The sequence below is a fragment of the Chiroxiphia lanceolata genome, chromosome 4 (assembly GCF_009829145.1).
Source record: "Chiroxiphia lanceolata isolate bChiLan1 chromosome 4, bChiLan1.pri, whole genome shotgun sequence".
NCBI lineage: Eukaryota > Metazoa > Chordata > Aves > Passeriformes > Pipridae > Chiroxiphia > Chiroxiphia lanceolata.
This window is the reverse complement of record NC_045640.1, coordinates 45110125-45134515: the sequence shown is the minus strand read 5'-3', so window position 1 is coordinate 45134515 and position 24391 is coordinate 45110125. Positions and strand designations below refer to the sequence as shown.

The 24391-nt window shown below is 44.0% G+C and overlaps 1 protein-coding gene across 5 annotated transcripts; it reads left to right on the top strand.

Moving 5' to 3' along the window:
* The first annotated feature begins 10569 nt into the window (after positions 1-10569).
* Positions 10570-24384, top strand: LOC116786035 (toll-like receptor 2 type-1). Of its 5 annotated transcripts, none has more exons than XM_032686303.1 (5): positions 10570-10868; positions 12043-12096; positions 16381-16661; positions 19931-20007; positions 21823-24384. In XM_032686303.1, the coding sequence occupies exon 5, from the start codon at positions 21827-21829 to the stop codon at positions 24206-24208; it is 2382 nt and encodes a 793-aa protein (XP_032542194.1). In that variant the 5' UTR covers positions 10570-10868; positions 12043-12096; positions 16381-16661; positions 19931-20007; positions 21823-21826; the 3' UTR covers positions 24209-24384. The 5 variants fall into 5 exon arrangements, with proteins under 5 accessions (XP_032542194.1, XP_032542193.1, XP_032542197.1 ...); XM_032686302.1 differs by having other exon boundaries at positions 19877-20007; XM_032686306.1 differs by lacking the exon at positions 16381-16661.
* Positions 24385-24391: the final 7 nt, after the last annotated feature.

Here is a 24391-nt window from a genome sequence, read left to right as displayed (position 1 = left end):
GTCTGAGCATTCAGTGCATTTTAAAAAGCACAGCATATTCAGGACACTTATTGTCAGGTGAAGGCTGTAAATTTAAAATTGATTTTTTTTTTTCATGGATAAGGACAGTATTAGTTCTTAAAAGCATCCATGAACCTGTACTGCAAATGTTTCTTCTGAAGTTTGCTTTCTGTGGTATAAACTAGGAGTGGTTTAGCATTTTTGGGTAGAAACTTACAACCACAAGTAATCATATCTGTACCAAATAGTAGCACTGGGGACTGCCTATTGATGCAGATCAGAGAATTTCCAAATGGTGCCACTTCTAGTGCTGACAGTAGTTGTTTGTGGGTGTAAACTTCTGGCAGTAGAAAAAAGGCTGAATTGTGGCTTGTTTATCTGGCTTCAAAATGCAAGCTGTCGCTTTGATGATGTTATGGTTGTGCAGTGTGGGTGAGTGGGCATTTCTTCCAGGAACTTTTCTTGTGACTCCTGGCATTTTGTGTTTATATTTTTAGCCTTCATGTTGTAATAGCATTTTCAGTGCATTTAATTGCACTTGTTTAAAGTTCCAAAGCTTGAACTGAAACAAATGTTTCTTTGAGAGCAGAATTCACACCACTCTCCAAAACAGAATGCCATTGTGTTGGCTCATGTCAGGAAACTGAATCTCTGTAGTGAGAAAGGCAACTGAGGAAGCACTGCCACCAATGCCAGGTCTAAATCTATTGTGCAAGCTGTCTCTGTTTACCCTTCCTGTAGAGCCTTTTTTTCTGGCATGGCAGAGTGTGTCTGGGTGTCAAAAGTAAGGGAAGGCATCTCTTTGATTCAGAGATGTCCTTGGCACAAGGGGACTTGTTAGGCTTGAAGAGAGAGTGAAGGCAGATCCTTGTACAGCTGCTTAAAGAAGAGCCATAGAGACGGCAGAACCAAATCTTGTGGGTACAGGCATTATGGCAAGTGGCAGCAGTCGCAGGTTGCCACATGGGAAGTTCAGGTTGAACATGAGGAATAATGACTTCACTTGGAGGGTGGTGCTACAGAAGAACAGGTTGCCCCAAGGGGTGGACAGATCTCTGCTTGATGTTCATGACGTGGCTGAATGAAGCCACAGGTGACCTGCTGTAGTGGTGATGGCAGTCCTGCTCCTCATGGGAGGTCAGACTAGAGACCACCAGGGTCCAGTCACCGTTTTGAGGATTCTGCAAGCTTGAACAAATTCCTTACTTTTTGCTATTCAATTGTTTTCCTCTTGACCTTTGCACACAGAGTGATTGGAAGAGGAGTCTCTTTGACAACAAGAAATTGAGGCTTTTGCATTTGTTTTTATTCAAAGGCAGAACAGAAAAGGCACTGTAAAACAGCTGACAGCCTGCATGGAAGGCTACTCAGTAATCTGAGTTCCCAGACCTAAATTCTGGCCCAGCCAGTCTCACAACATTGCTGAGCTATCAGACCAGCTCCTCTGACTTGCTGGTTTCATCCAGAAATGCCATCCCAGGACTTGAAATGTTTCAGGAGAAACAGTTCATTTCTGTAAAAAGTTTGTTTCAGTAAATCAGCAGTTCCTGCAAAAAAAATTTCGTTGAAAGATACCCTGCCAGCTGTGCTTTCACATGTGTTGGGGTTGGCTCAGAAGGAGGTAGCAACTGGTTGGGATACTCAAAAGCTGCTGTATTTACCTGCTCTAATTGCTCATGCGGAAGGTGCTCCTAAGCCTTCCTTTGGTTTCGATGTCAGAAAAATGGGATCATCACTGAATGCTTCTCCAAACTATGGTGTTTTAATTGCTTGATCAGGAACTAGCACCTGGAGTCTTTGCTTTCCATGATGTGCCTTGCTGGATTGACTCTGGAGTTAATCATAATTACTTGTGATTCGAAGGAGAGTTCACATGTTCATATGAACTCTGATGCTCCTGAAATTAGTACTAAGCCACAAGAAGTAGTCATAACCACTGACATGCTTTCTGTGCACCTCTTGCCTATGGTAGGAGACTTCAGGAGGAATATAGTGGGAGTATAAACACAATAAATACAGATTTTTTTTTTTAAAAAAAGTGATCCTTTGGTTTGAAATGCAATGAATTTCTTTATTCCCTTGGTTTATTGTTGCCTGTTATATAGCATGCCTGTTGGATTTTGGATGTACAAAGGCACAGGAAAGAGGAGAAGACCTGGAAAGCTGTGCTTACTTGGCTTACTCAGTTTATTCTGTTCTGTTAAATGTTTCAAGGAGATCCTTATTTTCTGTGCACTGAAGTGAAGCTTTTCCTTAAGTTCCACTGTGAGGAGGTGCATTTCTTATATCTGGAACAAACTGTAACAACAACTACAAAACCCCACTGAGTTCTGATAGGTGTACCAAGTCCCTGTTGTAAGTAAAGCATATGTTCCAGACAAAAAAGATCGCTGGAAAAGAGAGAAAAAACCCTGTGCAATAAACCAGGCAAACGCACTGGAGAGTTCAGGGAGAGCAAAACCAGATAGAAATGTTTGGAAAAGAAAATATCTGTGAAAAAGTTGGTCAGAGTTGTTAAAAGTGCCAAAAAAAAGACAAGGGAAATGAGCTGCAAAGGGCTTGAGAAATACTGCTAAGAAAGGAAACAATCATTCCCTTTAATCAAACCAGAACAGATCAAGAAGCAATTCCCCCGGGAGCTGTGTAGTATTAGGCAAAGTGTTTCATATAATTTTTCATAACAATAACTAAGGAATGTAGCAAGCTCTTTAAAGTTACCAGGAATAATTGCTGCTATCAGGAGACATCTGTAGCTTAATTAGCAATCCAGTTGAATGCAAGTGGATTTGGGCTCAGTTAAAAATCATTCCTCCTACAGTGAAGGGGAAGATGAAATAAATAATTCCACTACAAATGTCTTTGTACCAAAATGGTTATAATTCTACTGCAGTGAAACTGGAGAGGTTGCTCTAAAGACCGTCTCATTGTCATGAGCAAAGTGATTTCTAATTTCTTGCCTTGTGCCAGTGTTCTTTATAGCAGCACTGGGAGCTTCACTGATCTCTCTGAAACTGGTACCATTTTTTTTGAGAGACATCAGCAAAAGTTGTTCTTGGTTAACCAATGAAATGCTTAAAATTGCAGAGGGAAGACCAAAAATACCAGTATAAAAGAGGAATGGAATAGCTTGCACAGTTCACTAGTAGGGCTGATGGGGGGGGGGGGGGGAACCAGGTGCAATTTTCAGTGTTGATTTCCATCACAGTGTGAACAGTACGTAGTCTCTGGACATTGACTGTTTTCCCAAGAAGAGAACTGAGAAGAATTGTCAGCCACCCCTGCTTCTCGCTCCCAGTGGGTTTGTGGCTTCTTATATGTGTACTGGGATCTGGGGATACCACATTATCAGTTTTCTTGATTTTCACAGGGTGTATAGGCCAAAAGCCTGCCTTGTTGGTCTGATATTTCCATTATGGAGCCAGAAGATATTCCTGGCATATTTTGTGAAGGCTTATAGGTACTACGAGAGACGGCATTTGGACAAAGCAGCATCTACGGTTGCAGCAAGCCCCTCCCAGAGCGCACTGTAGAGCTATGGGAAGGGGAGCATCCAACACAGCTTCCCTGTAGGAGAGAGCAGTGCTCTGCTGGGACCCTGTTTCTTGGTAAGTGGGGCTGGTATGATGTTGAGCTTGCTTCTGCAGGGAGAGATTTGGACTGCCCAGCAGCCTGGCTGCTACCAGTCTGGCTTGGGAGCCTGGTTTGAACTCCTTGGGAGTGACAGGCTGGCTAGACTGAGCTGTAAATACCACCTTTGAGGTCCAAAGCATGTGGGGAATCCTATGTGTCCCCAAAGGCAGGCTCAGATGGGGAACACCGTTGTCACTTGCTCTTAAGTTTATTATGAGCACAGTGGCAATTGGTGGACGTGTCATAGCTCCTGCAGCTAGACCTGGGCTTGTTAGGATTGTTTCAGCCACTTAAAGGAGTAATGACCAGCAAGCAGCTTGCACTGGCAGAAATGAGCTTGAAAGCTCTTAGGGCAGCTGAGAGATCTGATTGCCAGGGGGCAAATAAGTTCATTGAAGAGAGCTGTTAACTATCTTAATCTGAAGAGAGCGGAAGGGGAGGAGGCAAGGGAGGTTTTCACAACCTGCAGTGGGGTTGGCAGTGCCTGCAGCTCCATCATCCAACTTCTCTCTGCCTCTGGAAAAGCTTTGGTGACACCTGGGAAGTCATGGCCTTCACAGCACCACAGATTCCTGCAGAGCTGTCACTGCCATCCTGCCAGGTGAGCTTCTGACTGATCTTTACAGTGGTAGGTTGGGCATTGCTTTCCAGCATTTGTTTTCTTCCCTTTTTGCTCTCAGGAAACACCCATTATTTATTTTTCTCACTGAGTCACCTCTGCTTTTGCCCTTTCCACATACTTACCTCACTTACAGCTATTTGTGGAAAAGGTGCACAGAGGCACCGCCCTGTCACCATGGGCGTGTTTTACTTCTACCTTTGATTGCCTTGTCCTTGTTGTTTAGTGTGTCTGATCACTTCTGTGAGGAAAATGGTTTTATGGGGAAAATCACATCCTCTTCTGCAATACCCGTGGAAGGGCTGAAGGCTCACTGTCTCTCCGGGACTGCTGTGCTGCTGCAGCCCTACTCTGTCCCAGTCACAATGCAGCAGTCACCCTGCTTTTCCAACAGGCAGGAGGCTGGCAGAGGTTGGTGTCCCAGCTGGAGAAGAAGGTCCCTGGTGTTAGTTGGAGCAGTTGCTCTGTCCTGCACTGGTAGAGGCTCTGCTGGGCAAGCCCCAGTGATGTTCTCCATCTCTGCAAGCTGAGGAACATGGAGGAGCGGGAGACAGTGGGTGGGTGAGCTCTGCTCTGCGCCCTCATGGGCAAGTGACAGAGCAAAGCAAAGGGAGGATTTGTAATCCCAGACCTACAAGGTGGTGTTGGAACTGAGGTCCTCAGAGCTCACACCCATCTCTGCAGCTCATCACTAATGCAGGGACATAAGCACTCCCCCTCTGCTGAAAGCTGAATATTGCTGCTGCCCCTTCTATCTGTAGAATGGATTTTCCTGCAAAATCCGTCTGTCTGTGCCTGCTTTGTCACTGTAGGTCACACACTCTGCAGCTCACTTTTTTCATCACCTCTGCTGATTTCATTTCTTGCTGCTTTCTTCAGCAACAACAGCAGCACAACCCCTCAAACCTTTTCTACCCCTGAAGGGTTTTTCTACTGGTTGTGTGTGGGACCTGCTCCCTGGGCTGTTTGGGGTTTTAGCAGCCTTGTTCAGAGGCGGTGGAGTTTTGGTGTTTCCACATGGGCCCCATGCATTTCTCTGCAGTTTTTATTGCTTGGAGGCTGCCAGCAACCTGCACGAGCAGGGACCATGCTGGCCTGGAATGTGCGGCCTCCCTAGTGTATTAACTAGTGCCAGATGAGCTTCTCTAGCTGTTGTGGACTAGCTTCTCATCTAGCATAAACTAGTTATTTAATCACTGTCAGCTAAACTAACAGCAGCCAGGCTTGGCTTGCAACTGAGCACATATGTACGCATCTTTTGGAAGGACAGCTTCATCTCCATGACTGACCAAAAAACCCCCATCCTCTTCAGTAAACTTAGCTCCTGTGCAGTGATTTTGAGAAGGTGACAGACCATACCCCTGACCATCCCTGCCACACTCGGGGTTATGGCTACTGTACCTGTGGGTTGGCAGACATGCCAGACCTCTTCTCCAACAACACTGGCAAAACACTCTATTTGCCATTTGGTTTTAATTTTGACTGGATGTACAATTTGTGAAGGGAAGCTAATGCTTTCACACGTCTTCGTTAGCACGGATGTGGGGGAAGCCTACACCTGGACCTGCTCCAGCTCTCCGAGACAGCGACATGGAAGGTGGACTGCCTTCACTGGGCTGGGCGTCAGCAGGTGCTCTGGTACAGGGCTGTCTCAGAACTAGAAATAACCTTCTCATGGCATGCTGAGGTGCTGCAGCAGTGCACCTTACAAGAACCTGCTATGATTGCTGGTTCTGATTTAGGGAGAAAAATGGTTCACTTCATTCTCTCAACACAGCCTCATTAAATGAAAGGTGATTTGCGGTGTGGTGTAGGAAATAGTGAAGAGTGCAAACCAGATGTTGAAGATGATAAGGGAACCTTGCATTTACATCAGAAAATGCTGTACCCTTCCCACCACTCTCCTCAGGCCTGTGATATGGTGGAACTTATTGCTCTGGTATTTGCTGTGTTCATATGAGAAAGGTGGCATCTCAGTGGTGTTCCTCCAGCTGCTTACAAGCAGGCTGGCTCATTCTGCCTCCAGCTCATCTTGTGATGGCACACCAATGGTGCAGGAAGGGGTGAATGGTACTTGCAAGGGAATGGAAAATTATCTCACTGCTGCCCTGTTACCAAATCAATGTGGGAAGCCCTTGCTCCTCCTCAACTCCTCCCTGTGCTTTTCAGCCACACAACTCACAGTGTGTGGCATAAATGGTTTGCACAGCTCAGTGGCAGTTTCGTATTATTCTACTCTTTCCAGAGCTGCCTGCAGGTTGATCAGTCCCTCTGTGGACAAGCAAGCAGCTGTTAACCAGAGGAGATGCCAGCCCTACTTCTGTTGGTAGAAACCTCTGTTTAATCACAGCTTGTGTTCCTCCTTTGGTTACCTATTATTTCAGTTAGGTACCTTCCACTCCTTCCTGTCGGTTAAGGACATGAGGCATGTACCATGTGTGCTTTTGGGCTCCCACTGTTAACACTGCGTTCGGTTCATGCATTTGCCAAATGACTCTGAGTACCAAGTTTCAGTTTTTCCCATCTGCATGTCCTTGGCATGTACTGCGCTTTCCAGGGCTTCAAGAAATCAGCTCATGACTCAGCTGTCCAATTTTCCCACACAGTCACTGGTGAGCACAGATGCGGCTGAGTGTTTTCTCCTGACACTTCGCTATCACTTTCACCACTGCTACATCACAACAAGCACAGCTAGTACCCCTCTCTCCTGGCTTGCAGGGTTTTCTTATGCTTTCAGTTGTAGCCTTTAAGATCATGGCTAGGTGTGGCTTGGCCTGAGCCCCCTGTGGTTTACAGGGTGGGATGCTCCTGATAGCAAGCAGAAACCTGGGGTACAAAGACCTGATGGAAATGCCCATGGGTGGACATCCTGTGGGGCTGAGCTCACAGTGACACAAGCTTTTCCTGTCTATAAGTATTTCTGCCTTCTGAGTCAAATTCACGGGCAAGATTATGAGTTTCTCTTGCAATAGCTGAGCTTCATGACCCAGTTTGATACCCTACAGCAATGTGCAACTTTTGGAAGCCCTCAACTCACAAAATCATTAAGGAGAGGTATCTTTGTGCATTTTAGAGATGGCCTGCACATTCACTGACTGGTGGAGGGTTTGTTTATTGTTGTTTTTCTTAAGAAAGGAACCATTCTGTTCATTGAAAGGTTTTTTAATAATTTATCAGTTTAAGGACTGATAAATTATAATCAGTTACACAAATAGTTGAGGACCAAGTAATGGCTTATGCAAATGCTTCAAAATCCTTAAGTGAAATATAAAGGATTTGTTAACTCTTTTTTATTCATTTCCTTAGTAAAATGTAAGTCTGGGAGCATCGTCCAGAACACTTACATGACTGAAGCTCAGTAAGCTGCAGGTTTGCTTTTGGTTTCACAACCTCATGTGCTGTTCCCAAGACAGAGAAACCTGAAATCTAATTAAGACAGTATTATTCTTTCTGAAGAGCTGATTTGAGGGATGAGCTGAAGGCTCTACATAACCTTCATTCTGTCCCTTCTCCTGCTTCCTCTTGTCAAGGTAGCCCTTTGTCAGTTGAGCAGCCCCATCAGTGAACCTGTTAAGCAGAAGTTCAGCTATCTTGGCCAAAGCCTCACTGATATTTCACATAGAAAGTGTTTGTTAGAGAAGTCCTCAAGAAACTGATATTGAGCTCTATAAATAGAAAACAGATGGCTCCAGTTTCAAGTGGCTAACTGGTTTTTAACTAGTACAGTAACTAATGTTCTCATATACCTAGAAAAATATTACAGTTTTATCTTTGCAAAGATCAAAAGAACAACTTTGAAGGACTTGCCAGGCGCACACAGCCATGTGTTTTAATAGATGACAGACATAATGTATCCTTACAGTAATGGAACTGACTTGCTGATTTCAAATTCCCCCCGTATTCCTGCAGTGAATAATGCCTAATGACTGCTCTGGTTGTGTTTTTTTTTAATTTTATTACTACTACTGTGGACCTAGTGTTGCCTCAAACATAGTGCAGATATTAAGAGAAGTCTGCAAGTCTCTAAGAGAGAGCCTGGTAAGGAAGTATTTCATGAGAGGAAAGAGTAGGAAGTCTCTGGAGCTGCCCAGGTTTCCTCAAGTGTCTGTGTCAGTGTCCACCGCTGTTTAGATCAGTCTTCTTACTCATGAGTGTCTGTTTTAAGTTCCAGAAAAATACAGGGAGAAGACAACCATAGAATGCCTGACATAGATTTGCACAAGTGGGCTCTGTGCTGCAATGTGGTCTCTTGGACAGGTTGTATTTATGATGTCTGAGATGACTGAGCCCACAGGAACCACAATGCTGCCTAGCAGCAGGTGGAAATGTGTGCCAGCTAGTGCACACTCCAAAAACTAGCCTCAGTTGTACAATTTATTCCAAAAACTGTTTTCCAGTTGTACAATTTATTCTCACAAGCTGGAATAAACCTTTCAAAGTCCACACTGTTTTAGAGTTACAGTTGACTTAAGGCTTGCTCCTATGCAAGTTGCTGACTTTGCTGAGTTTGCCTGCACAACAGCTGCTTCTGCTTTCCACAAACACTAAACACTGGTTTACAGTCTGTATCTCTTCACTGACTTGCTGCTCTGCTCTGTAAGTCAAATCCAATGCTAATGGATGGGAATGCTGCTGTGTGTGCCACGACTCTTGGCCCTTTTTACCTTACTGAAACTTGGCTTCCCAGGATATGGGCTTCTATTTTGTTTCCTGGTTTGTGTGTTACATGAATGGTTGTTTTTAGGAAGTATAACCTTTTACTTAGCTTTATTGAAAAGCATATTTTTGGCAGTGGAGAGGGAAATGTAAGCACAGTTAGGAAATCTCTGGATCCAGTAATGATACCCTTCCTCTACATTCCCCACCAAAACAGGCTAGAGCTGAGTTTCTAGGAGCCCTATATATGAAGCTGAATGACAATGTCACCACCAAAAATTGTGCAAAAATTCTGTGGCAGGGATTTTTTCCTTGAATTTCATCTTACCCATTAGACCTTAATGTATCTCCCACAACAAAGACAGAAGGAAAGAATGTCAGCTTTCTTTTGGTAAGTAGATGTATGGTATGGTAGACATCGACATCAGCAACATCAGTGACATTTGTAATGTGCTTTAAGAATTAGACAACACAGTCCTACTGCAGTCACAACCAAGACAGAGACTTGGGCAAAATTTGTGACCCTGCTGCCCCTTCAGACATGTGAGTGTTTAGCATTTAGTTTTTGGGTGTTCTGTATACAACTGACACTGATATCTGGATGCCCTAGGGTTTGGATACAACTCCAGTTGGACCTCTGTGTCTGCTTCTGAGTATGCTCAGGATGTCTCAGCGCAGCTGGTACCAGCCATCTCTGATAGTGTCCTGGGGTTAAGCTCTTGTTCATATCTTCTCTGCCCACCTTTTCTACACAGCTTAATCCAGTTCCTAATCACCTGGCTCCTGCAGAAAGCTTGTCCAGAAGAAGCATCTCATTTTGGTTTGTATCTCAGCTGTAGGAGCATTTACAGAGGTTTAGGGAGCCCTTGGGTTAAAAAAAAAAAATCCCCTCTGCTATGAAAGTGGAGCAGTCATGATGTATCTGCCTCAAAATTCTGTATGTGTCCTGCTTATTGTAGGAAAAGGAGCAATGGCTACAGCTTGTCTTGGTGATTTCCCTCTGTCACAGCCCTCTTGGACAGAAGGTTATGGCTCTCTGGAGCCAGGCAAAGCCAGTGTCTCTGTATGGAGGAGCAGACTGATTGTGCTGCCCACCGAATGTGCAGGGCAGATTAGATGCACGTGACTGTAGGGATCCAGCTCTCAGCTGCTTTCCCACTGGTGGGGACGAGCATCTAGGTGATCTTGTTGCCTCTCATCTGCCCCATTTTTGGCTTTCTGCTCTGGAGCAGAGGGAATAGAACAAGGAGGGTGCAAACCCTGCTGCAGACAGATGGCCCTGAAGCCTTGGCTATCTGATTTCCCCTTTAAAATGCACTAGAGGTTCATCTAATTGCAGAGTAAATACACCACTAAAGTCATGGCTTTATCTACAAAGTTGTTTTCTTGCACACCAGAAGTTATAGGGAAAAGCAAGTGTGGGAGGGGAAGGAAAACCTCTGACTGAACTCTGGAGTGGGAAGTGCAAGACTTTAAGGACAAAACAGGACAGAGACAGCTCTGAGGCATGGTAGTGAGCCTCTCATTTCCCCATGCCTTCAGGGCAGCTGGGCTGCGCCTTTTGCTGCACCTTCAAATTCCAGAGGATTGTGCAACCAAGTGTAGCGTGGTTGCACCAGGCCAGCAACTCCCCCATCCCTGCCTTCCCTGCTGGAGGTGTCCTTCACTTCTGACAGATTCCCAGGGAGGTTTTACTCTTCTTTAGATGGCGAGAATCTGATCTGACTAATGCTGTCCTTCGGAAGACAAAGGAAGATCTAATAGTCATTGCCCATTTCTTTATTTATTTTGGGTATTTCCTGGTTTCAGTGTTGTACAATATTTACCAAAGACGAGCAGCCAAAGTAAACCACAGGAATGAAAAATTGCAAATGAAAGAGCCAGCCGCACGGCACATTTGATCCCTTGCCTCCGAGTGCTTCAGTCCTTTTGGATTAGGTGCTCATTTGGTGTTCTCCTGCAGGTAGGTTTATAAGGAATCACCTTGGGACAAACCTGCCTCTATATGCAGCCACCAGCAGAAAGCTGAGGCAGGTCTGGAAAGACTCTCTAACAAGAGGAGGGATTAATGTGCCTGCTTGTTAACTTTGGCAGTGTGTGTAGTCGTCGTTGTGCCAGCAGTTAGGGAGAGCAATTGGAGAGGGATTATTTTATGACTGGTGGCGTTCCTGGGGGTTGGGGGGGACCATGGGGCTGGGGGCCTTTCTACAAGGAGTAAAAAGCAGAGCAGAGCACAAAGCGATGCCTTCATGGACGGCAGGCTGTTTAGACACAAGGAGCCAAAACAGATGGAAATGTTCCCTGGCCCCTTAATCCAGTTGCAGACCTGACTCACCCAGACTGAATTATTGGTATCAATGTTGTCCTGTTACTTGGTGAGAAGTTATGAGCTCACAGGTTTCTTGTCCAGCAAACCAGCTTGTCAGCTCCTTGCTGAGTTCCCCCCTGAAAAGGAAAGGACTGCCCAGCCTGGATACAGGATTTCTCCACCTGCAGAAACAGCGAACAAGCCAAACTCATTCACAGGCTGTGTTTCATCATGACAAATGTGAGAAATACTTATTTTACAGAAAAGTTTAGACCTCTGAACAGTAGGGGAGGAGAGTCCGGCCAGCCTTCACTTCATCCATCCCTTCTCCCATTACTCATTGCATTTTTGCTAGTGACTCTCGAAAGACTCTATTCAGCTGGAAGGCTTTGCAAATATCAGAGAGGACACTGTCAGATGGAAGCATGGAGACACCGGAGAGATGATCAAGGAAGATTCCTCTCAACAGCGGATTATGCATCTCAGTATGCTTTGCTTGGGCTTTTGGTGCCGGATGTTAGCTGGGAACAAAGAGTTCAAGGATTCAACCACAGAGAAATAAAGTACTCTGAAGGCTGATTTTAAGGGAAATTTGTTGAAACTATTAATCATGGAACATACAGGAAATTAATGTCAAATGATGTCATAAAAATAGCACATGAAAGAAGTGCAAATGTAACATAATTTCTATAAATAGAAAAGAATATTTATGCTGACACTTGTGTAAGTTATAAGATGAAAACAAACCAGATGGCCAGTCTGTTGGGTAAAAGTTCTTAAACACTGGATAGTAAGACCCAAGGAAACAAAGATCTTCTTGTGTTCACAGGTGCAAACTTCATGGTATTAAGTGTTGAAGGAATATGGCCTGAACTGATCAAAGGTAAGAGAGTGCATCTAATCTGTTGCTCTTTCTCATAGCAGAGCAGATGTAAGGTAGACAAATTCTATTACCCTATGGTTATCTCTATGGTTATCTCTGAACCAACTTATTCTTGTCCTGTAGTTGCAGCTATGGAGATGGAAGTTGGTTATTTTTACTGGTTTTTTACTTATATTTTCTTTGATTCATCTTCCTTTGACAACTTTTCTGTCCAAAAGCTATGAACTGCAGAGCAAATTACTTGAAAGCATGAGTTACCATGCATCCTACACTTATTAGAGGTCTAAAAAGTCTTTTTAGTATTACTACAACCCTCTGTTTGAATCTTCATGTAAGTTTCTTGCTTGGCTTCAAGTGAAGAGCAGGATTTTTTTGGTCTTCTGTTGCCCTGCACTTGTAATTACCTATTGCACCAGGGGTTTAGTCTCTGCTGGAGTTCCTAAGTCCTGCTAAAAGGCTTACAACATCAGCAGTGTTTCTGGCCCATCACTGTTGAAGTAATGGGAGATTTCTAGAAAAGGACTGTTCCCTCTCAAGTCCGTGCCTTGCTACCCAGCCTGTGGTCTCTTTCCTCAATCGTACACCATGACCAGCCAGAAACCACTGGGTTGAAACAAAACCTGAAGAAAGCAAAGCAAAGCATCTCCCATCACAGCTGTCGACTGAATCCACCACTGTGGGTCAGCGTGGGACAGCATGCTCAGCTGTGGTGGGGTTTGCCACAGCCATCTCCTGGCCATCCCAGCCATACCTGCATTGCTGCAGCACAGCCATGCTCTTCGTGGCATATCCAGGTAACTCACTTGGGATGTTAGAGAGGAATTAAACAAGTTGAAAATAGTAGAAAACACCTTGGTTTTGAGGTTGATATCCTGGTATGGTGTGTTTCTTTCTGTAGGTACTGTGCTAAAGACAAAAAGCCATCTTGCAGCCCAGGCACAAATTACATGGCCTTTTCTGAATCTGTCATTACTAAGCTGGTACTGTTATACTCAAAAAAACCTACAGAAGAGCAAGGAATGCAATCTGAGGATAATTTAGGAGGAATGATTAAAATAGCTGAGTGTGTGCTTGTAAATCAGCTTGGAATGTCTGTTTCCAATCACATTCAAATTCAGAAAGTTAGAGAATGGTCAGATATTGGAAATATCTTATTATTTGAAGATGGTTTAGTGGCCTACCAGGGACCACATGCACTTTTCAAATACTTACTGACATCTTTTTATACTTAGGCTTTTCATTTTTAGTAAAAATTATGTTTTCATGGGTGTTTACAACTCTGTCATAGTCAAAGTTTGTTTAAAAAATTATACAATTGCAAAAGAAGACAATGGAAATAATCTCTGCAGGAAACTCACAAAACATGTAATTTTTCCAGTGGAAAAAATCTAGGAAATAGTCCATTAGATTTTTTTCCTTTTTTAAAAAAATATGGGGCCTTTATAGGCTATAAATCCAGAAGAGTACCTACACTGAAGAAAGACCTTCTGAGATCTTGAATAACTGGAAAAAAAGATTTGAAATTTACTTGTTTTCTTTTTCTGAAATCCATTATCATGTCTGAAATATATCATGACATCAGATACAGAGGAAGGCAGTAGCTGAATGCAAAGCCTAAACTACCTGTGCAAAATACATCCTGAGATTGTCTTTTTTGGAATGAATACAAAATCTTGATATTTTAATGGTACATGATAATGATCTGCTTCATTTCCTGCTCAGGTTCTTGCCCAACTGTTAAACACGATTTTTTTTTATATAACAAGCAGTTAAATATGTATCTCTGCATCCCAGCAAAGTGTTTTCCACCTCTGTACAGGAAACAAACTCTAGCTGTTTCTGCAATGACTTGGTCCCATTCCCAGGAATGTTTCCCTTCCCTTAAAAAAAAAAAAAAAAGAAAAAAAAAAGAAAAAAGCCCCACAACACCAAAAACACTGGAAAATGAAAGCATTTTTCCCAGCATATTAGCACTAGATAGGCATAAGCAAGACATGTATTCATGCATTCCTCTGAATGAGGCCAGACAGGGTTTGCTGAACCTTTCCCACCCTGAAATGCACTGAAATGACACATGCATGTCCCTTTGCTCAGCCTCCTCTGAAGGAGCTTTTACTTGGAGCTGAGTGAAACTTTTTTCCTCCTGATGGGAAATTCCAGTGCCAGGATGCTAAACCCTAACTTCCTCACAGCGGCCTGCCAGTGATGGCTTGCACCCGGTGGGCCATGACAGGGTATTTTCTCTCCTGGTGAGCTGAAATGAAGCAGAAGCTGTCCTAACACTGAGCGTAAGACAATCCATTCCTCTCTCTTCATGACCCCTCCCCCTGTAGCCTGTGCCTTGTAAAGTACTTGAGGACTCCAACCCTGGGGTACCTACAGCAGCCCCGATGGCCGGGGATGCACTGGGGGGACAGTGCTGTCTCAGCATAGGCAGGTTTGGTGCCTGCAGGCAGCCCAGAGCCATAGTGTTTTCTGTGGCTCTGCCCAGAAACCTGCAAAATCTTTGCTTGGAAATAGGAATGGCACCTCTTTTTTTTTTTTTTTTTTTTAAACTGGAAATGTGGTTTAGGTTTCCTAATACTTCTCTGGGCAGCCCATAACAGATGGGCCGTCGTATAGTCTGGGATACAGCAAAGCAAACTAGTCAACACAAAAGAGTGAGATAGATGTAGCGCAAAGAAAAAAAGTCCTTTAAAATACTCTGTGAGTGGTACTTGGGAAAGCTACATAGAGGTATTTAATGAAAATCTCTAAAAAAAAATCTTAAGAACTAGCTTTGTGCATTGATAATGTTGAACCAATTAACAGCATGAAAATTGCAGAAAACATTTTAGAAGAAAATATGGTTTCCAGATTATGCCCGTTTTTAGGGGATGAATCCCCAGTGGCAGCAAGCTGGGTGCCTATCTGCACAAGTACATTTGGGTTGCCCTCTGACATCCCAGTACTGTAACATGTATGTTTCAGGTTTCTGAGTCCCACAGCTTGATTAGGCTTTCTCTGGAGTGCCTGTGGAAATCCAGGACTGTGAATATGGGAAGTATAAGGGCTGGTACAGCCAAGGTGGTCTATAAGAAAAGCTGAGGTCAAGGCTGCTCTGAGCAGTGTGGGTCTTGGGTACCTACCTCCACGTGTAGTTCCCATCCCTGTATCTTCTCTGGGAGCTGAATCCCTTCCAAAGGGATGCAGGAAGCTATGGGCGGTGCTCAGAGGAAGTTATACTCAAACAGATATATTTCCAGACAGACCTCTCCAACACATGCACTGAGGAAGATGATCAGTTGTTGGCATTGGCTTTGTATCTTGCCTTACACTCTGCAGCAGGCCAGGGAGCCCCATGCCAGACACTGGTGCCATTGATCCGAGTGTGTGTCCAGCGTTTGTGTGTGGCTGAGCTACTCATGAACACGTTTGTTCATGGTGTCCAGCCCCATGACAGCTGGGGGAGTGAGCTGCAATAGTTCTGGGGACCCGTTCTGCGTAAGTTGTCTCAGAGTTCTCATTTTGGAGTAACAAATCTGTGCAGTGATGATAATGGGATTTTTTGTGTTTGTCATAGTGGTCTTCAGAATAGGGGGTCAATACTTGGGGTTTTTTTACTTTGTAGTAATGGAAAATATGTATTTACTATGTATTAATGTAAAATCATAATGTTCCTGTCAGAAATAAATTTGTTCACTCCACCTAAACTGCAAAATAAGAAAGAAACTGCATCATCCAGCTTTGCCTTGCATGTAGGCTGCTTTCTGTTGATGCAGTTTTCTCGAGAGTCAAGAAATCATCAGGAATACTTCGGCAGAAATGATGTATTTTCTCTTGTTGAGTCATGCTGAAACAACTGTTCTGGACAAATGAAACTTTCCATATTATTAGAATAAGCTTTGATGTCTTAGCCTGCAAACGTCCCTGCTAGCTGCACTTTGGTTAAGGCAGAAAATCAGTGTCATGTTTTTCTGACTGGATATGATCAAAAGGATATGATAAAAATACAAGGATATGATAAAAATAAATCAACGACTGCTTCCTTGGCAGAGGCAGTCCTGTAGGTTGGCTGTTGAATGACTAACCAGTTACACAGAATTATCTTGCTCTGCCACAACTGCATTGCCTAGAAGAAAGGATTGCCCAGAAGAAAAACAAAGGAAATCAGCTCCTTTGAATTTAAACTTTCAGTCTGAAGATATAACCAGGGAATTGAGCAGCTGGCAGGGTAGGCCTGATATGGAACATGACGAAGATAAAATCGTTTATTTTTCATTATCATGTTCCTTTTTATTTTAGTTTGAAAAGGAATACCCGAAGCCCTGCAAGTCATATTAAAGCACAGGCACCACCAGTGCATGTCAAGGCTCTGCTTCCAGGACTGTGAAAGGACGCCAAGCCATTCTGCTTTCAATTACATGAATATTATACCTCCTGCTCCAAAGACTGGTGTCACAGATTTGACTTTTGGCTTTTCCTTGGCATCCATTTCCAGTGAGGATTAGGGTAAAAGAACCCCAGGTTCAGTCTGCCTGGCACCGCTGCAGCCAAGCTGACATGCTGACACATCCTTACCAGGGGTAAGTATCAGGAAGTAGTTTTGTGCGACTTACAAAGATCTGGAATGCACCTCTGCTCATATCACAGACTGGTCAATGGATTAGTGGGCTGCTTCCCTTTTCTGTTGCTTCTGCTTTCTCTTTGAGGTGGGGTGTTGCCTGAGTTGGGGCCCTTCTGCACTGCTCACTTGTTCTTTCTCAGCAGAAAAGCAACAAGCAGCTCTGAGTGTGGATACTGACACTGAGGAGGAGATAGAGGAAGAGAAAAGACAGGCTGCAGGATCCTCTCATGTCAGACTGGGGAGGTGATGCTTAAAGGGTACAGCATGCCCACATACTGCAGAAGATGGAGCAGTCTGTACCTCTAGCTGGCAGAGGGGAGAGGGCTGCAGAAATCTAGCAACTGGAGTCCCATCATAGTCATGCTTCCTGAGTAAAAAAATATATGCATAAAGAGGAGGCAGTGGGGATATAACAGTGAAATAATCCTTCTAACTCTGATGGTGGACTGACTGAGGACTAGTGTTGCCACTTGGTTTGTTGTTTTTGATCAACGAGTCCATCCCTATGTGATTTGGTCCCATATACACACACACACAGACAAATATATATAAATTTTTTTCTACATTTATTTTGGTCAACACTCATTTAATATAGCCCTCCCTCACAGCAGCTGGTTGCTGCCCTCTCTCACAGCAGCAGTGGAAAAAGGGTTGTGGCAAAGCAGCAGTTTGCTCATGGAGAAGGGTTGTGACAAGAGCCTGTCCTCCTGCCAGCAGAGCCAATGCAGGGACCTGTCACTGAGCAGTGGGAAGCAGGGATGCTGAACAGTCTGTAGCTGGGGATCAGGGAAGAGCTGGCTGAGAGAAACATCTGCTGCTTTTGCTGCTGTTGGATAAACAGAAACGTTTAGAAAAAGATCCAAAAATGATGACCACATCTCTATTTTAGCCTTATCTACCTGGTGGCAAAGGCTTGTGTGGTGTCTCTGCTTGGAAAACGTGCAGTTACAAAAGCTCAGGCTTGTTGCAGATCTGTGCACTTCCGTTGGGAAAAAGTAATGTAGTCGAAGGCATGTGATTTTTTTTAAAACACTAAAAGAGGAAGGTTAATCATAGCTTAAACTTGGAGGAGGAGGGAAAGTACCCACAAAGTACAACTTTGTTCAATGCTGAACATGCAGTTATTCTGGAGAAAAAGCAGATGAAGAGTATTCTTACCTTAAAAGACAACAGCTTTCTCTTACTTCAGACTCTTTGATTTCAAAAGAAGTTTTTTTGAATCATGCTGCAGTTCAATGTAGAAACTGATATTCTGGGAGGCAGGTGATTGGTACCTTGCCTCTTTGTGGGGGGCAGCTTTGTGGAGGGCATTTCTGGCCACCTTGAGCATCCTCGGACCCTCCTGACTATGAATAACATGATAAATTGACCTGGAATGAGAGAGAGAGAGACAGACAGAAGTTGTGCTGCTTTTAGACTTTTTTCCTACTAAGGGAAACAAGCAGAAGGCCCACACAAATTTCTTGGCTTTTTATGCAGCTTCATGAAATTAACTGCTTGGTTTGTGAGTTGTGACATGGTCACATCCATCTTCTCTTTCTGAGAGAAACCTGGCCCAGTGTACAGCCATGATGAGAACTGGCTAAACCTGGATGTTAGGAGAAAGTTGTTACTTCTGAAAAAACAGGTCTGAATGTGTGGTGAAGAAGCTGTAACAAATAGAAGAGAGTGTCCATTTCACATTCAATGATGTAAGTGGCCTCACTGATGGTCTCCTTCTCCAAAGCTCTTCACAAATTGAACTAAAATTATTTAACTTTATTAATGAGTTGCAATTTTGATGACAAAAATATATAGTCTAATTGAACCCTGAATTAACACAGTGAAAACTGAAAGTCTTCCCTGTTGAAGAACAAGAACCATTTCAGCTGAGAGGTGCTAGAGGGAAGAGGTAGCTCTGGGGAAGTTGATGAGATCCCTTCACGTAACGACCATTTCCCTTCTTGGCTGTGCCTCACAGCTGCTTTGCCTCTGTTTCACAATGTTGTTATGCTCATCAGGTATCCTCTTTTTTTTTGAAAAGCGACGAGTTCTTAACCTAATGTGCAATGCTAATGTCAGTGCAGGACTGAAGGTTGCTAGGCACACTTGGGTTCTCCATGGGCTGTTGAGCACACAGGTGCTGGTGTGGGCTCTCTGACATATGGCAGGAATCAGTCTGTCTGTCTGTCTGCTCTCAGGCAGGTACTTCTTGGTGCAAGAGGGCAGCAGACTGTGACAATTTCTGATCACAGGAAGCAAAGTGGAAACAGCAGTAGGAATGTTTGGTGTTTGAATTTAATTGATTTCCCTTTCAGAGCTGGTAGGAAGACTCCCTCCCCCTTTATGTAAACAGCATATTTGGCTATTTGACCAATTCTATGTTTCTGTTCAAACCTCCTCTCTCAAAATTGCTTTTAATGTTTGCAGAGGGATGCTTTCTTCAAATTGTATCTTGTGTTTCAGACAGAATATCATTCCCATTCTTACACATTTTCTATTTGTTGACAACATATGACTGCAGTGTCTTAGGAATTAAATATGCTCAATATTTCTCTAGTACTTTCCTTGGCTAAACATTTTGACTCCAACACTTATAGCAATATAATATATGTATCACTCTATGTATTGATAATATTTTACAGAACTTACACAATAACAACTTTGTTATGCTGAGATGTTCTGTTGCCCGGCACAGTTAATAACGTCCCAGTGCCTACCAAACAATAAATATTGAAACTAGAGATACAGAGAGCATGCAGTTCTGCCTAGGAACTATTTCTGCACTTAATACTGGAGGAAGTGATTATGAAAGAATGACTTGCGCAAAATGGTTGAATCAGCCTTTCCAGCAATAGGAGTTGACTGACAAAAGGAGAGAGACTGACACTGAATTTCAGCTTGCAAAGCTGAATTTCATCTTGCAAAGAAGAGAAAGCAACCACAGCCTGTCCTCATTTTGTGTCCCCAGTCAGCCGCAGCAATAGAATTGGTTGAAATGGGAGTTTGAAGGGCACACCTTGCATGCCGGGCAATCCTGAACTCTTCAGAAGCCCTGATTTCCTTAGGGGAGCCTCCACTAAAGAGAAGCCGTGCAAACTGGTATGCTTCATTGACTGAATAGTTAAAGGACGCTGGGAAACTGTGAACGTAAAGTTTTGTTTGAGAACAGGCTGAAATATTTTCTCGCTTCAGGACTGTCGCCTCATCTGACCTGCCGAACATTTCCACCTCTTTTTGCGTTTACAGGGATGAGGTGACAATTCAGGTGGCAGAGTGCATGATCAGCACACGAGGAGAATAAAGTACAGCACGCAGTACACAAGGTAAGAACTTAACCTCTGCTTATTCGGGGTTTCTGGATACTGTTGGTCTGCAGTCCTGGAGCTGTTTACAGTTAAAATTTGTGAGTGTCACAATGCTGACCTGTTCTTTGGTCCCTTTGGCATGAAACACAGCCTTTCTTTACTTTAAAATCAGTCTTTTTCTAATTACATTCAGTTTTTATAGGGTGACAACATCCAATTCCCATCCATTAATGGTGTTGTTTTACAGAAAAGAGTGATAGACTTGTTTCATTGCATATCAGCTTGTTCTGCCTTTCCAGTAAAGAATGTAAATTGCTTTCACAGTGTACAAAGGGGTGTGGCAGTAGTCTATGCAGCTCCGCTTTTAGAAGCACTGAGGCTGGTGAGACTCTGTGCTGGGAACACCCAGATCCCTTCCAGGAAACTTTGTGGTGTTGGAAGCCATAGCCCAGTCAAAGGGCTGGGAGGGGGAACATGCTGTCTTCGGGCTTCTGCCTGCCAGGTAGCCATTCAAAATGGGCAGGTTGACGCTGTAAAGACTGTGAGCATTTGGAACCATAGAATCACAGAATGACTTTGATTTAAAAAGACCCTTAAGATCATTGAGTCCAACAATTAAGCAAACACTGCCAAGTCCACCAGTAAACCACGTTTGTAAACACCCCATCTACATGTCTACATCGTCCCTCTGGGACGATGACTCCACCACTTCCCTGTGCCAGTGCTTGACCACACTTTCTGTGAAGAAATCTTTTCTAATATCCAATTAGATTATCCAATTGTCACTTCCCCTGGTGCAACTTGAGGCCATTTCCTCTTGTCCTGTGACTTATTACCTGGGAGAAGAGAGAGACCCCCACCTGACTACTGCCTCCTTTCAGGTAGTTGCAGAGAGTAATAAGGTCCCCTCTGAGCCTCCTGTTCTCCAGGCTAAACAACCCCAGCTCCCTCAGCTGGTCCTCATAAAACTTACTTTCAGCAGCCTCATTGCCCTTCTCTGGAAATGCTCCAGTACCTCAATGTCTTTCTTGAAGTGAGGGGCTTAACCTAACAGGATTCAAGATGCAGCTTCACTGGTGCTAAGTATAGGGGAACAATCATTGCCTTGGTCCTGCTGGCCACACTATTTCTGATACAGGCCAGAAAGCCATTGGCCTTCTTGTTCATCTGGGCGCACTGATGGCTCATGTTCAGATGGCTGTCAACCAGCACCTCTGAATCCTTTTCTGTTGAACATCTTTCCAACCACTCTTCCCCCATATTGTAGCACTACATGGAGTTGTTGTGACCCAACCACAGCACATGGCACTTCACTTTGTTGAGCCTCATACCATTGCCCTCAGCCCATGGATCCATCTAATCCAGTTCCCTCTATAGAGCTTCCTTACCCTCCAGCAGATCAACACTCCCACCCAACTTGGTGTTGTCTGCAAACTGACAAAGTGTGCACTTGATCCTCTTGTCCAATTCATTGGTGATCTAACCATCTTCCCCCATTTAGGGCTGAAACATTCAGTTGTAGCTTCTTGCTGACAGAGATGAAAGAGGCAAGAGCCACGGTCAGCATGCATATGAAAAGGTGGGGCTAAGAAACATCCTTTATGGCTGTTGAGATGTGATATGGCTGTACTCCAGAGATGAGCAGCACACCAAGTTTGTTTGCTTCATACTCGTAGCTGAAGTAGGAGAGAAAAATTGACATCATGGATAGCTCTTACAAATAAAATAATTAATCTGAGGTTACTAATAAAGTTGCACAGGATTTCAATAGTTTTCTGTTACTGTTCAACACTAAAAGTTAACATTACTTTCTCTCCTTTCTGTTTCCTACAGCAAAATGTCCAAAGGAAAAAAAAACAAATCAGGAACTACACACAGCTGGCAAGTGTGGGCCATCTACATGCTCTTAGCTGCAAACCTCTCCAAACAGCAAGCGCTGAAGCAGGCTTGTCCTTCATGCAATGATGCTCAGCTTTGCAACTGCTCTTCCATGGGCTTGGACTTCATTCCCCCAGGGCTCACCGCCAAAATCACAATGTTAAACCTGGCCCACAACAGGATAAAGCACATCCGATCCCAGGACCTGCAGCAGGCTGTGAACCTGAGAGCCCTGCTGCTGCAATCCAACAAAATCAGCTCCATAGATGAAGACTCGTTTCAGTCCCTGGTGAAACTGGAGCTCTTGGACTTATCAAATAACAGCTTGGCTCACTTGTCCCCTGTGTGGTTTGGGCACCTTTTCTCACTCCAGCACCTCCACCTTCAAGGCAATTTCTACAGAGATCTGGGAGAAAGCTCTCCCTTTTCTGGTCTGAGGAACCTGAGTTCTCTCCGCCTGGGCAACCCACGGTTCTCTGTGATAAGGCAAGGGAACTTTGAGGGCATTGAGCTTCTCAACAAGTTGTGGATTGATGGTGGTAATCTCAGTCAGTATGAGCAGGGAAGTTTGAAATTGATTAAGAAGATAAATCACATGGTCATAAACCTAAGAAATAGTGATGTATTCTCAGAAATTGTTAGGGACCTTCTGCACTCTGTGACTTGGCTAGAAGTGAGAGAAATCAAATTAGCGGTTGAAACAAAAAGCTTGGTGCAGAACTCTACACGTCCTTTTAGGATGCAAAAACTTACGTGTAAAGATGCTTTCTTCACAGACCAGTCTCTTAGCCGATTCTTGGTATTATTGAAGGAAATCACCTCTTTACGAGAGTTAGAGGCAATAGATTGTGTGCTTGAGGGGAGGGGTCTATGGGACACTAAAGAAATTGCAAGTAGTGGGCAAAGTTTTGTTGAAACAATATCAATAATAAATGTAATGATTCAGAATTTTCATCTGTTTTTTGACCTAGAAGGTATGGAGTCACAAATAAAACAACTGAAAAGACTCACTGTTGTAAGCTCTAAAGTTTTCATGGTACCATGCAAGCTTGCAAGACATTTTTCATCACTTCTATATCTAGACTTTAATGATAATTTGCTTGTAAATAATCGTTTAGATGAGACAATCTGCAAAGATGCCTGGCCTTCACTGCAAACATTAAATCTAAGTCAAAACTCTCTAAAATCTCTGAAACAGACTGCAAAATATGTATCTCGTCTACCCAAACTGAATAATCTTGACATTAGCCAAAATAATTTTGGTGAGATTCCAGATGCATGCGAATGGCCAAAAACCCTGAAATATTTAAACCTCTCCAGCACTCAAATTCCTGAAGTAACGACCTGCATTCCCCCAACGCTGGAAGTTTTGGATATTAGTGCTAACAACCTGAAAGAGTTTGGACTGCAGCTCCCATTTCTGAAAGAGCTGTACCTCACAAAAAACCGGCTGAAGACCCTGCCTGGTGCTGCACCCATTCCAAACTTAGTGGTCATGTCAGTCAGGAGAAACAAACTCAACAGTTTGTCCAAGGAAGAGTTTGAGTCCTTCAAGAGAATGGAGCTGCTGGATGCCAGCGACAACAACTTCATCTGCTCCTGTGAATTCCTCTCCTTCATCCACCACCAGGCTGGGATAGCCCAGGTGCTGGTGGGGTGGCCAGACAAGTACGTCTGCGACTCTCCGCTGGCGGTGAGAGGGGCCCAGGTTGGAGCTGTACACCTCTCCCTGATGGAGTGCCACAGGTCCCTCGTGGTGTCATCGATCTGCATCCTGGTGTTCCTGGTCATCCTCATCCTTGTAGCTGTGGGCTACAAGTACCACGCGGTCTGGTACCTGAGGATGACCTGGGCGTGGCTCCAAGCCAAGCGGAAGCCCAAGCGAGCCCCGCCAAAGGACATCTGCTATGATGCTTTTGTCTCCTACAGTGAGAACGACTCTGACTGGGTGGAAAACATAATGGTGCGGGAGCTGGAGCAGGCCTGCCCTCCCTTTCGCCTCTGCCTCCATAAGCGGGACTTTGTGCCTGGGAAGTGGATAGTGGACAACATCATTGACTCCATTGAGAAGAGCCACAAAACACTCTTTGTGCTGTCTGAGCACTTTGTGCAGAGCGAGTGGTGCAAATACGAGCTGGACTTCTCACATTTCCGCCTCTTTGATGAGAACAACGATGCGGTGATTCTTGTCCTCCTGGAGCCCATCCAGAGCAAAACGATTCCCAAGAGGTTCTGCAAGCTGCGGAAGATCATGAACACAAAGACCTACCTGGAGTGGCCTCTTGAAGAAGAGCAGCAGCAGGTGTTTTGGGCAAACCTGAAAAGAGCCTTGAAGTCATAGAAGAACTCAGCACCTCCCATTTCAACATATGTCTGCAAAAGGCTCTATGTCAGTGTTTCTTCTTGCTAAGAACTTTTTTTTCTTATTTTTCTTTCTAAATACAGCTGGCTTTGTTGTGTGTAGAAATAATTGTCATGTTAATCACTGAAAAAGGACCACTTTTTGCTTTCCAGTAATCTGATT